General features: G+C 41.0%; 1 protein-coding gene across 1 annotated transcript in view; it reads left to right on the forward strand.

Moving 5' to 3' along the window:
- LOC146360714 (muscarinic acetylcholine receptor M4-like) overlaps positions 1 to 14,674 on the forward strand; it is a 65,659-nt gene that overhangs the window by 25,464 nt on the left and 25,521 nt on the right. The window contains exons 2-5 of the mRNA XM_084920448.1: positions 10,839 to 11,437; positions 13,602 to 13,756; positions 14,154 to 14,349; positions 14,449 to 14,538. Of these exons, the coding sequence (XP_084776574.1) occupies positions 10,839 to 11,437; positions 13,602 to 13,756; positions 14,154 to 14,349; positions 14,449 to 14,538 (1,040 nt within the window). The remainder of the gene's footprint in view (positions 1 to 10,838; positions 11,438 to 13,601; positions 13,757 to 14,153; positions 14,350 to 14,448; positions 14,539 to 14,674) is intronic.

The following is a 14,674-nucleotide window of genomic DNA, read 5'->3' on the forward strand; positions in this document are numbered from 1 at the left end:
TAAAGGACCCAAATGCAGGACTCGTATACAGAGACGTAAACTCAAAAACTTTATTAGCAGAAAACAAACAAAACCAAAAAAGGAAACTAAACCTAGACTGGAAACCGGAAAACTGAGAAATAAAAGACTAGAAAACAGGGAGCTACACGTTACCAGGGACACAAGAAACACAGAGCACATAATAGCACATGGGATATATAATGACAACAGACTAAGAAAAACAACATGAGGAAATGGGAAACAGGAAGGAAACACAACTGGGACTAATCTGACATAAGAAGACGGGAAGGAAGGAAAACTGAAAACACTACTGTCAAAGTAAATAGACTGGTTCTTATATAGCGCTTTTCTACTCTATCTGAGCACTCAGAGCGCTTTATACAACTAATTCATTCACCCAATCTAACATTCATACACACTCACACTCCGATGGATGTATCGGAGAGCAACTTGGGGTTAGTATCTTGCCCAAGGATATTGGCATGCAGACTTGAGGAGCCTGGGATTGAACCACCAACCTTCCTTGCCTGGTGTGATAGACCCCAGCCTCTATGGATCTTGTACTCAGAGCTTGTTCTTGTACTGCCATGATTAGCGCCTCTGTGCTGTGTTTTGGTCCAGCTTTGTCCAGCCACTGGTTGGACTTCTGTATGTCAGCCACTTCCTCTCTACTGGTGGTACATACTGTGCAGGAGCCTGTCCTTCCATGATGGCTCCTCCTCTTGCTCTTCTTTCTTGGGGTTCTTTCTTCACGTGGTTAGTTGTGGCCATCTTTCTGATGTACTCATGGATGTTCATCGTCTCATCCTGGACAGTGATTCTGACACTCATTAGTCCCCGGCCTCCTTCCTTTCACTTAGCGTACAGTCTCAGGTTGCTGGACTTGAGGTGAAACCCTCCATGCATGGTAAGGAGCTTCCTTGTCTTGATGTCAGTGGCGTCTATCTCCTCCTTTAGTCAGCTTATTATCATCAGGGTATCTGATCACCGTGTGGTCCAGGTGTTCTTACCAGTCAGCGGACTCCTCAGGACTTGCCTACCCTCTGCAGGTACTTGGTGGTTTCAGTTTTCCAAGCGGCCTCTTTGTGGTTTCCATTTGCCTGTTGCCCAGGTACTTGTTGTTGTCTTTGATGTCTGCAACATTGCCTTCCGGTAGTGTGATGCCCTCAGTTCTGACTACCCTCCCTCTCTTTGTTACCATCTGACTACACTTCTTCAGTCTGAATGACGTTCAGATGCCGTTGCTGTATATCCTTGTGGTGTGGATCAGTGAACCAATGTCTCGTTCACTCCTGGCATACACCTTGATGCCATCCTTGTAGAGGTGGTTAAAGGTTGCTCCATTCTACGGTCGGTATCCATATTCATGATTTCACTGAGGGGGTTCAGGCCTATGGGGATAGAGCTTCTCCTTGGTAAATCCCTCACTTGATGGGCTATTGGCTTGAAGTCTGAACACTCCTATAAAACATTCTCATTACTCAACAGCCATAGCAGCCATATTAAAATGAGCTTATTATTACAAATATTTTAAAACATTATGTATTTTCATTTCAAATTTTAAGGGAACATAAAAATCGACATGTACAGAAGATTCAGTCAAGTCTGATAAAAATAGGCTAGGCTTTGTGACTTTGTACACAAATGAATATATTTCTAACACCAACTTTCTATCTAAAATTCATTTTCACTTACTTATCTAATTCTGTGGTAAGGGCAGAGGCTGTTCCAGCTGTCATGTGATGAGAGTTGGGGTATACCCTGCACAGCGCTAACCTCAAACAAAATCCAAATCAAAAAAGGCATTCCTTAGAAGCAGTGATGATTGTGCGTTACAAAGGTCTTGAAGATTGTTGCAAATATATATATATATGTCCCATGACCTTGATCAGGATTCCTTCATGAGATCTGGATGGCATCAGTGCAGAAGGAAGGGCCACAGAAGAGATCATAAGAATTTGTTCATAAGAGTGAGAAGAACAAAAATCTGGCAGTGACGTGCCCAGACTTTGTGATGAACAAAGGATCTGTTTGCTGGAATGTTTGAAGATGAGGATAATGGACGGAGCCTTGTAAGGACATAGGGATGAGTTTATCTTAAAATAGAATATGGAAATGGGGCTGCCTGGCTGGTTAGTTTGACCTTCTTTGTGAGGTGAGGCAGCGACTACTGGTTAGATTTTGTAAATGAACAAAGGTGATGGGAGGAAGTTTTGTCTCTGGGAAGGGAAAATGGAGCACAAAATATATACAGAAGGCCATTTAGAGGAAAAGCATCTTCCACCCTGATAACACTTAAAACCAGCAGAAGGTGCAACATTAGGGCTCAATCTATCAGCTTTTGACAGCTGATCATCATGGAAGGTGATGCCATTCAAGCTGGTGAGCTTTTCAGTTTATTTCAATTAAATTTTATTTATATTCTGCCAAATCCAAACAACAGTTACCTCAAGGAGATGTTGTCAAAGCCAGATTTTTACTGGGAAAAGCTATTTGGAATCAGTTGGAATCAGTGAGAAATTAAAGAATAGCCTTGAGGAATTATGGGCAGGGCACTGTAGAGGTGTCCAAAAAGGGGGAGCAGCTATTGTTTGGTGCAAAAAGGCAGAGTAAATTTTGGAGGAGGAGATTTACACAAATGAGTTTCCCCGTGGGCACTGAAGCCTGAAATGGGATAGGTAGTTACTGAGGGCTAGTTGGATTGTGTGATCAATTTGGCGGGGATGGACACATCTACAGAAAGAACAGACCTGAAAGTAGCAACATCTAAAGACTTTGAATTCAATGCAATTTTATTTATACAGCACCAAATCGCAACAACAGTCATCCCAACAGGCACCCTAACTAGAGATAGTGTGGGCTCAGTAGTTTAGGGTTTTGGAGGAGCAGCTGGAGCTAAGCAGGTGAGAGTGGATGTGCAGTTTTTGGGTTGTGAAGTACCCTGAGCTGGGGTGAATATTAGTTGAGGAATTCTATAAAGAAGGGACTGAAGAGAAAGAAATTGGCCTTCCGGTGCTGGGAATGTCTGTTGATGTATTTTGTAAAGAAGAAAACGAGGAGAGAGATAGAGGGTTGCCAGTTTGCTCAAGAATGGTGTTGCTTTTCCACCAGGGTATAACCTCTCCAACCACTCTGCAGCCTTGTCTTATGACAAGTTATAACATGTCAGTGGTGTCGCATCAGGAGAAACAAGGCCAAACAACGCAACAAGATGTTCTCAGGCAGTGAGAATGTGTCAGGAGTGGTGCTCTGTCTCTCTGCTGCATCCTGGGCATGTTGGTCAGAGGCAGACGTTTTGTTAGGTTTCATGTACAGCATGAAAGAGATGAAAATAGGTTATGGAGTTCTTCGCCAGATGGTCCGAGGGACAATGGTGAGCATATTAAAAGGGTAAGTAGGATTCTTCTAGGATTAGTTGTCGATGGGAGAACAAACAGTTTCAAGTGCAAGAGAACATCTACAGACAAAGAACTAGAAGGGAAACGTATGATGTGTGGTCCTGCTCACAAAATTAATTTAAACTGTCTCCAGTAATTGAAGGTGTTCTTTAAGTTACTTGAAGATGTTTCACCTCTCATCTGAGAAGCTTCTTCAGTTCTAAGGTCAAATGGTGGAGAGTCCCAGATATAAACCTAGTGGGAGTTTCCCCCACAGAGGGACAAAAGGACCCCCTGATGATCCTCTAATCGCCTGAGCCAAGGTGTGAAACTGGGTGTGGGTCACAATCAGCCAGGGTTTCGGGTGAGCTCATTGTGAAACCTGGCCCCACCTTATCATGTGATTTCCTGAGGTCAGATGGCCCAGGATGTGAGTGGGCGTTAAGGCGTCTGGGGAGGGAACTCGAAACTGGATTATAGATGGCAGACAGTTGGTGTCGTAAACCCCCGCCTCTGTTCAAAGATGGTCGCTCACAGTGGACATAGATGCTTCTTTCACTCCTCTTTCAAACCATCTGTCCTCTCTGTCCAAAATGTGAACATTGGCATCCTCGAAAGAGTGACCTTTGACCTTTAGATGCAGATGGACTGCTGAGTCTTGTCCTGTGGAGGTGGCTCTTCTATGTTGTGTCATGCGCTTGTGAAGTGGCTGTTTGGTCTCTCCAATGTAGAGGTCTTTGCAAGCTCCTTTGACTACGATGACCTGGATGACTGAGAACCTTCACAGACAATTGAAGGTGTTGGGACACCATTCTGGATTATTCTGGTTGTCTTTTACCCCAGTTTGTTTCATGTATATGTAACGCAAAGTTATATAAGGACTAGTTTTATTTCAAGGGATGAGTTGACTGACTGACGCGCAGAAGAAATAGTTCTTTATGGAGCCTAGATGGTGTGAATGATGAGACCAAAGACTGCAATATCTTGTACCAAAAATATATTGAATAAATGGGGGAAAGGGGGAAATGGAACAAAATAATTAATACAACACACAACATAAATGTCCACAATTAAATGATAAGTCAATCCTGTGATTTTTTTGTGCAAGAGTCCTTTTGCTAAGAGTCCTTTTTGGTCCTTTTCTTTTTAAAGTTCACTTTTAAGGTATTCCTCCTTAGGGTCCAGCTTCATACAGTGGGGAATATATGTCCGTAATCCAAAGACGGCTAAGTGGGGGAAAAGAGGGGAAAACAAAGAATGGTCCTACCGGCTCGCCACTTCAATATGAAGAAGATTAATTCAAAGGGAGGGAACAAAACCTGACCGCTGAGGTGAAATGAATTGAGGGGAGAAAACGCTTTGTTTTCCAACACCGTTCTAAATGCCATAAGCGTACAGCCACAGCAGGAGTCGAACCCGGAAGTATCCCTCCACAGCCGGTTTTCAAAGTTGCCGCGACGTGGAAGGAGCCAATCAAGAAAGGGACCTCAAATCAGCTGACGTGGGTCATGTGACAGGGAGTAGTTGGTATGGGTTACATATACTAATAGCATTTACGTGAGAGGCCTGCAAAAGTCGTTATATGTAGAACCACATGAAAGCACATTTACATGAAACATAGAGAAGACATTAAATGGTATACCAGCCATGGAAGTACTTGGCTTCAGAAGGTCACCACACTGTAGGCGTCATTGCCATTGAAAGATGCAACTTTTAATTTGCACGTTCAAAATAAGAAAAGTTATCGATATTATTTGACAGTGTTGTCCTTGTTTGAGTAAAAGAATGATCAAAGCTTGTACTCTGTACAGCTGTACATAGACTGTCCATAGCAATTTTTAAAAAGTCAGCCTGAAACAATGTTACGCAGTGTTATGGAGTATATATTTAGATTTCCTGTCAAATACAGCAGCTGCTGTAGGCACATAAGGAATTAAACAACTGAACAGCTGTGCTTGTATAATTTAATATAAATTCCTTTAGATGAATATTTCAGTATTGAAACAAAAAGAATTCTGATAGTTGCTACTAGTGGAATGCATATGTGTACGCCTGTGTTAGAGAGTTGCAGCAGCTGTCTGTCTGGAGCCTTGTTGCAGGAAAGCTGTTTATGTATATATGAGTGTGTGAGATGGTAGTGATGAAATCAGTCGTAATACCTCTCATCAGCCTGTTGTGCACATTTCAAGATTATTTTGTTCTTTTGTGTGCATAGAATACAATAGAAATATCCTTTTTGGTGAAATTCACATGTTCCAGCAGCAAAGTGACAGGCATATCAAGCATGCAGATTCACACAAAAGTGAAGATTATAAAATAAAAAACAAGAAATAAGAGACTGTACAGGGCAAACTTACAACATAAGGGAAAAAAGCAAGAAAGATACTGTACAGTATTAAAAATACCACGCTCAGACTCAAAGAAATTTGCATCTGAGTAGGATACTTAAAAAAAAAGATGTACAAAAAGTGTTGTATATTTGTGCTTAAAAACAACAAAGACAGACTATTTAAAGAAAATTGAAAAACTGCAAATAAGAGCAGGGATACAATAGAATAGAATGCCTTTTATTGTCACTATACACATGTACAATAAGATTAGGAGCAGACGTGTAAAAAAGAGGAGAAAGTTTGCACAGCTCTGCAGCACTGTATGTACAAATATCAAAATAAATAGGATTATATATTTACAATGTGGGATGTAAACAACCTTTTGTGTGTGTTGGAAGCAGTGATGGTTATAAAGTCTAACAGCTGCTATATGATCATGCCTCTTTGTGCATCTAGTTCAGCAGTCTGTCACTGGAGGAGCTCTGCAGGTCTGCTGCAGCTTCATGAATCCCATGGGAGACATTGTCATTGAGGGGGCATCCTAGAGCAGAGCTGGCCTTTTTGATGAGCTTATCCAACCGCTTCCCCTCAGCTGTAGATAATCTGCTGTTCCAACAGACAATGGCATAAACGATGGCCGACGCCACCACAGAGTCAAAAAAGGTCTTTAGGAGCACATCCCAACTCTCCAAAAGATGTCAGTCTCATCAGCAGGTAGAGTCTGCTCTGACCCTTCTTGTAACGAGCATCCATGTTGTGACTCCAGTCCACTTCATTGGTCAGGTGAACACCCGGGTACTTCTAAGAGTCTACTATCTCAATGTGGTGGGTTCCCCGTGATGATCAGGAGATGGTTCAGCTGGCACCAGTTCACAAAGTCCTGAATCTACCATCACTACTCTGAGTCGTCCTCACCTGTGATGAAGCCAACTATGACAGGGTCATCAGGAAACTTTTGTAGATAGCAGCCTTTGTAGTTGATGGAGAAGTCTGCAGTGTAGAGGGTGAACAGGAACGTGCCAGCAGGGCCCCAGTACAGCACACCAGCCTGTCAGAGACACAGCCCTGTGTTCTCACATACTGTGGTTGGCTGCTTTGTGACCTAAAATTATTTTCTGCCTCTTCCAAATCCCACTGATGTTATTCTGCAGCAGTTGGTCCTCCGTCATCTTCCTGTAGATGTTTTCTTCCTTCTCAGTTCCTCCTCCTTATTTCCTGATCTAAAAGCTCTCTTATTTTCCTTGTGGTGTGCATTTATTTCAGGGTTTATCCAGGGCTTGTTATTGGAGAAACACTCTACCTTTAAGAGGGGCACAGTGTTGTCCACACAGAAGTGAAATGTAGTCTGTGATGAGATCATGCTGTCAATGTTCTCCCCGTGAGGAGCACAGAGCTGAAGTGGTCCCTCAGAACTCACACACATGTTGACTTCTTAGATTTCTAGTCATCTAGCTTCACTCTGTACTGTTAATTTGTTAGCTAGATTAGCCGCTAACATACAACTAATATACATGTTAATATATTATTTATTTTAAACAACAATGCCAAATTGAACATGAATTCACCAAACAACACTCTGCTCTGTCCACACACATTATTTGACTGTAGCGTCTGAGCTGTGTATTCCCTTTGTCAGCTTGCCTCAGAGACCTTCCCCCTCCCTTTCTGCAGGCATACATGGAAAGCTTAATGCGGGGATAGGATAGCAGACTCCCTCACAGAACACAGTCTGCATCCATGATAACAGAAAAAAATTAAGTCAGAAACAGCATGATTAGCATGAAAGGAGGTTGGTTGGCAAAAACAGCCTACTGAGGGAGCAGCATCTGTATGCAGGCTGAAACAGCTTAAATAGCACACCCTATATGAGATTTGCCAATAGGATTCACACTGGGAAATTTGAAGTCGTACTGAGATTATCTGATTTGTAAGACTTTCTAGATCAGCTTGACTTGATTTCTCGCCAAAATCAAATAAAACTATTATAGTGTTCGTAATTTTGCATAAATGCTTAATCCAGTGTAGTCAGCGTGTCTTGGTCATGGCAAATTATCCTTGAGCAAGATACTGAAACCTAAGTTGCATCCAATCGCAGTGTGAATGTTAGATAGAAAGCACTTAGGCACAGAAGGAAAACTGGGTAGTTGTGTAAAAGTGAGATGCTTGAGTAGAAAAGTGCTATATACAAAAAAAGTCTATTAACACGAAAGGCAACAACTTACTTTATAATTTCATTCTGACTGTAGGGGGGAAGCACTGTACAGAAACTGCTCTACTAAGAGGTACGAATGACATTTTAATAAGTGCAGATGCAAGTAATGTGTAGTAGTGTTGTTTTTAGTACTCGTTATTCTTTTTAGACCTGACTGCAGCATCTGATACAGCTGACCACCTCATCAGTGCATTCAGAATCAGGATTGGTGCAGTGGCTCTCAAATTGTTCTCAAAAAGCAAAAAATTATTTAATATGATGGCAATATCAGCAGTGAGTACAAACATGTTGAGGGATTGGCTCAGGGTGGGTGGGGGTTGCTCAAACAGTCCACATGTTTTTTGTAGTTTTGTGGAGAAGAACCGGGTCCCTGGGGGATTCCTGTGGGTGGTGCTTCGGGAGTATAGGTTGTCAAGTATTTTGATACGGGCCATTCAGTTCCTGTACAACGGTAGCAGAAACTTGGTTGGTATTGTCGGCATTAAGTCAGCACCCATCGTTTCCGGTGGTTTTGAACCCACTATGGCCGCCCTTTGTCACCAATTTAGTTCATAATTTTTAAGGACAGAATTGCTGGGCGTAGCAAAGTGGTGGCTCTCAGCCGGTAAAGGGTGGCGTGCCCACTCCGGGTCAGGTATAAGTACTGCCCTAAGTGGAGGTGTTCAAGAGTCTTGTTCACAAGGCAGAGACAACATTGACAGGTGGATTGGGGTGGCACTTGCACTGATGCATATGCTGTGCCAATCTGTTGTGGTAGCCAAGTGGTGGAGGGTCTCCCAGGATTTCATCTTTGCTTTTTACAGATGATGTGGTTCTGTTGGCTTCATGAGGTGGGAACTTGCAGAAGAGACAGCTGAGCATAAAAGTGAAGCAGGCATGATATGAGTGGCTGGGCACTTTCTTAGAGATAGGTTGAGGAGTTCGGTCATTCGAGAAGGACTTGGAGTAGAACTGCTGTTCCTCCACATTGAAAGGAGGCGGTTGAGGTGGTTCCATGATCTGACTCGGATACCTCTGAATAATGCACCTCCTAGGTGTCCAAATGGAAGGAGGTCCAGGGGCAGACTAGGGAAGAGATTATATCTCTGGGGTGGCATCTCGATGTTCACCCAGATAAGCTCCTAAGACTGCTGCTGTCCCTGCAACCCAAACCCATATAAATGATTTTTTTAAAGAATTGTGGCTGGATGGATCAAACCCTTCATGAATAACTGTGTGTTTTATCTTCCTGGACAAAACTGGGCAGCACTTTCAGTGTTGCTTTCTTTCTGTGGGACACAATGTTTAATGTCTAAAGAGTAGACAAAAAAGTAAGTCTGAAAACCTTTAACTAATTTCAGGTATAAAATGCCACTTAGCAAAATAGAATAGAATAGAATAGAATAGAATAGAATAGAATAGCCCTTTATTGTCATTGTACATGTTCAATGACATTGAGGTTGCTCCACACCAACTGTGCTGGAATAAAATATAAATAGTAGACAGGAATAAATAACAGCCAGGAGAAATATATACAAAACAAGAGGAATATATACAAAAATAAAAGAAAGGCACATGATGAACGGACACACATTAGAGAACAGGTTGCAAAGTGTGTGAAAGTAGTGCAAAGAAAAAAAGACTTGGTCCGAATAGAGTCAGTGTGTGTGATCTGAGTAACGGCGGTTACTCAGATCATGGGTCAGATTGGGGAGGTGGGTGGGGAGGGAAGGGGTGTGGCAGGTTAGTGTTTGTTAACAGTCCAAATGGCCCAGGGAAAGAAGCTGTTTGTGAGTCTGATTGACCTGACGGCAGACAATGATTTTTTGGGCAGTGTTAATTACCCTCTGTGGAGCTTTCCTGTCTCAGTAGTCACCCATGCGTACCAAACACCCTGGCAGTAGGAGAGCATGCTCTCCTCTGAGGAGCGATAGAGGGACAGCAGCAGCCTCTGGCCCAGGTTATTCTTGCTTAGGACACAGAGGAAGTGCAGACATGAGCGAGATGAGATGTTAGGCATATTTGACAATGAAGCTGGTTGGGTGGGCTGGTGTGCAGTCATAGATGTACAGAGGGTGCTTATTGACAGTGGTGCCCATGCCTACAATGATGTGGCGAATGACTAGCCAGGGTTGGGAAAGATGAACAGAGACATCCTTGATAATAACCTACTCAAGAGCATTCTGGACCTTGAACTGGGAGAAGGTTCATGTTCCAACAGGACAACGACCCTAATCACACAGCCAAGATAACAAAGGACTTTCAGTGGCCCAGCCAGAGCGCAGATGTGAATTCAATGTATTATCTCTGGAGAGATTAGAAAAGGGTTGTTCACCAACACTCCCCATCCAACCTGACGGAGCTTGTAAAGAAGAATGGGAAACGGCCCAAGTAATTACTCAAAACATGTGAAACACAGCAATGACAACGGTGACCAGCAGGGGAAAGAACAAATCCTGCAAAAATAAAAGAGATGCAATAAGAACAAAAACACAAAGGGTCATCAACTGCTGCACTTGTAAGAAAAAAACATTAAAAAAATACACAAGATACAGATGTGTGCACATGTGTGTGTGTGTGTGTGTGTGTGTGTGTGTGTGTGTGTGTGACAGAACATACTGGATAATGAGATTGAGAAGCTAATAAGTTTACAACTAACACGTTCTTTAAATTCAAACAGCTGTAAATGTTTTTATATGTAGCTGTCTACCCTGATGTCATCATCTTGTTACTTTTTCCTCTTTGAATCTAAATGTTCTTACTGTCCCTGTTTAGAAAGCAAAGCCTTCTTTCTCTATTTTGATCTGTCACAAACCCAGCTGCTGTGGGTGTTTAAACCCGTCTCCCACATTTTAAAAAATCAACTTTTGTTGTTGTTACCTTACAGCAGCACAGTGCATATTTCTCTCAATCGATCCTCTTGTTTTTCTCTTCTTTTAGGCTCATTGCTCAACCAAACGACTGACCTGTTCTCCAACACATCCTGCAACATATCCACCAATGATTCAACATCTTGTTCTGCTGTTGAGAGTGGAGTGGGAACAGGAAGTCCATACAAAGCTTTGGAGATGTTTTTTATTGCTATGGTTACAGGATCGTTGAGCTTTGTGACTGTTACAGGAAATATTTTAGTCATGCTCTCCATCAAAGTAAACCGTCACCTACAAACTGTCAATAACTATTTCCTGTTTTCATTAGCATGCGCTGACTTGATCATCGGTGTTTTCAGTATGAATTTGTATACAGTCTACATTATTGTTGGCTACTGGCCACTTGGGCCGGTGGTCTGTGACTTGTGGCTAGCTTTAGATTATGTTGTGTCAAACGCCTCTGTGATGAATCTGTTAATTATCAGCTTCGATCGATATTTCTGTGTGACCAAACCCCTTACGTATCCGACAAGAAGGACAACTAAGATGGCAGGATTAATGATTGCAGCGGCTTGGATCCTGTCATTCATCTTATGGGCTCCTGCCATCTTGTTCTGGCAGTTCATCGTTGGACAGAGAACGGTGCCACCTGGAGAGTGTTATATTCAGGTACAAAAAAAATCTATGTACAGAACTTGTGTTGTGTATAAAGTCCTACTGATCAGATACAGCAGGGAATGAGGAAGTGCAATGTAAACAAACACAGACTCTACAAAGTTACTGAGAAATCGACTTTGTTTTTCACTCTTTCTGTTCGAGTAAGTTTAAGTTTACTCGAACAGAAAGGCTCCATTGAATCATTATAATTAACTTAATTTTGTTATTAGTAGTAGTAGAAGTGTCCTGCTGTCCACTGTGTGCTGTTAGCCTACTCCTGATTCAGCTGTGACTGCCAGAGATGTCAGTGATTTTGGCAGTCTTGATAGCTTTTCTAGTTTTTGGTAATAAAAAGGTTAAGATGCAAACTGATAAACTAGAACAACAACATTATCTCACTGAACAAACTGAAAGTGGCTAACAACCCACTAAAATACAGATCTGTAGAGTATAACAGCTGGTAACAAGTTCTTTGGTTTGAAAGCCTGATCGGTATTGTTTAAAAAAATTTCTAAACAATACAAAAATCCTGCTGCCCAATCCAGAAAAGTTGGATCACCTTCGGGAATTAGTAGCACCAGCTTTCAAGACTCGATCAACCTTCATTGCTGCAGAACAGCTTTAAATACATTTTGAGTTCCCTAAAAAGGCCTTTTTGTCTAATTCTGTGTAACCTTACCTTTTTTTAAACCTCTTGCACTTCACAGTTATCTTTATACCATTTCAAGCTATTCACTGGACTCGAGTGACTAGAAATGCAATAAATAACTGGAAACATTGGAGTGTTCTAAACCTTTTGACCAGTATTGTATACATGTTGTTTGAATGTATCTTGGAATTTGCATTTGTTCAGAAATGTCTCAGAAAGGCCCTCCCAACTGGTTTAAATGAACAGTTCTTAGATCTTCGTGTAGTTTTTGGACTTTCTCTTTATTGGCAGTACTGTTTAGTCCAACGAGTGCTGTCAAAAAAGAGAAACTAGTAGTTGAAGACAATCATGATCACCTACGAGACGTCACCAGGCCTTGAACTTCTTAAGTTAAAAGCCAGATCCTTCGGCACCAGTTCTTAAAATATTTATGTATATTTGCATGTATAGTTTTATCCTATTTGATATCTCTTTTGAGCCTCTCCTGGCAGAGAAAATAATCCAACCTACATTCAAACACTTCTTGTGTTTTAAAAGTCATTAAAGATGCATGCTGTATGATATTCTACCCTGGGAAAAGAAAAGAAATCAATGATTCTTTTGAAAGCCCGATAACTTAATGAGAGTATAGAAATTTCCAACAACAACTTTACTGTCAGGTGAACACTGTTACTCAGAAGCTGTTGCTTCAACATTTTAAATCAGCTATTAAATACATGCTGTCACGTTGCAAAATGGGTTAAAATGTCCTGGAAGATGATTAGATAAAAATAATGAAATGGCTAGTCCAGAATTATGATGTGGACCCAAGTTACTGAGGACAACAGAAGAAGAACAAACTACAGCAATTAGAGAAACCAGTAAGATCCTGGAAAGATAAATTCAGTTCCTTAAAGTCAGATTCCTACTTGTCTTTGGAAGCTGTAACCATCAGTAACTTCATGTGTAATGAATGAGTGCAAGGTTTTGTAAAGGTTATTATTGAATGGTCTTTCATTATTCCGAATAAAATCCTTAGTAATTGTTAGTTTAAAATGTGAGGCATCACTGATTTTCATCTATTTGTCATTAATAATGCAAACCACGAAAGGCCTGTTCATGAAGTTCTCTTTCAGTAATCGGGAATCAATGTAATAAAAGCTCAGATACCTGGAAGTAGTCAAGAGGGAGTAAAAATACCCCCAGCTGGCAGGGGTAGCTACCATAACGTATAATGATGTTGGTCTGGAGTTTATAAACAGTGTTATCTGTTTTCAGTCTACCCCAGTCAACCTCAACTAGGATTCTTATTGTTACACTAACGTGGTTTTTCCCTCAGCTCTTAAATGTTTACCTGTGATTGACTTTAATGGAGTTGCTGAGAAATGCTATAACTAATTCTGTGAGTTTACAAATACAACAATAATCAAAGTTCTAGTATCATGATGTATATTGTATCTGTAAATGTAGTAAAATATTGACCATACTATAAAAGAAACTGAAAATACTTGCTTTATGTAACATTTTTCCTTTCTTTCCTTCCTGCAGTTCCTTTCTAATCCTGCTGTGACATTTGGAACAGCAATAGCAGCATTTTATCTCCCTGTCATTATCATGACAGTGTTATACATCCATATCTCCCTGGCCTCAAGGAGCAGGGTCTCCAAACACAAACCAGAGAAGAAAGACAAGAAGGGAATGAAGTAAGACATCAAAGGAATCAAATTATTTCATTCGCATATCTTGCAAATTACTTTAAGACGAGCAACAAAAATTCAAGCCACAAGATGGAGAAAGGTTTTTTTTTAAGTATATTTTGCAGGTTGCTAGTATCGTTGGATTTTTTTATATATATAACTGCTCTTAACTAAAATTTGATGGTATCTAGAGCATGGAAAATAAACCGAGGGTATTAACAATAAATAAATCTATAATGAAGCATTCTGGATTTTATAATGTAGACACAAAGGGGTAGACATTTATGTCAAACTTATCTATGTATCCAGCCAGACATGTTTATCACATTTATATAGATTTTGAACCAATTCATTCTTAAATTTCTGTTTGATACAACAGTTACTGTACATGTCATTTCCCTAGAACTCCCTGCCTGATGAATAGTCACCTGTTGAAGCAGAACAACAACAATGAGACCAGTCCTCATGCCAGTCCCCACTCAACTCCAAAACTCAGTTTGGACTCAACCACCACTGCACTGGATGCTGTGAAGAATGGAAAAGTGGATGAATCAAAAGCTGCTGAGCCTCAGCCTCTGGCACAGCCAAGACTCACACAGGTACCATCTACTAATTCTTTGAAGTGAGTGCTTATGGCTACAACATGTAAGCAGTTGAAAACTTCATGGCTACTATGTTTATCTGTCTGATCTATCTAGGAAGAAAAAGAGAGCTCCAATGATTCCTCCACAGCTTTTATTCCCCCCAGAGAACCAAAGGACAATTCCAACAACCAAATAACATCTGAGGTCTGTGTCTAAAATGTATACAACTGCTTTTATTTAAATACGTATTTCCATAGAGAAATTAATTTAAGTGAAAAGACTGAACAGCTTTGTACATAGCTAACATTGCCAACAGTATTCACTGACTTATCCAAATCAT

The sequence above is a fragment of the Perissodus microlepis genome, chromosome 23, assembly GCF_051167445.1.
Source record: "Perissodus microlepis isolate ML-2025 ecotype Zambia chromosome 23, ASM5116744v1, whole genome shotgun sequence".
Taxonomy (NCBI): Eukaryota; Metazoa; Chordata; class Actinopteri; order Cichliformes; family Cichlidae; genus Perissodus; species Perissodus microlepis.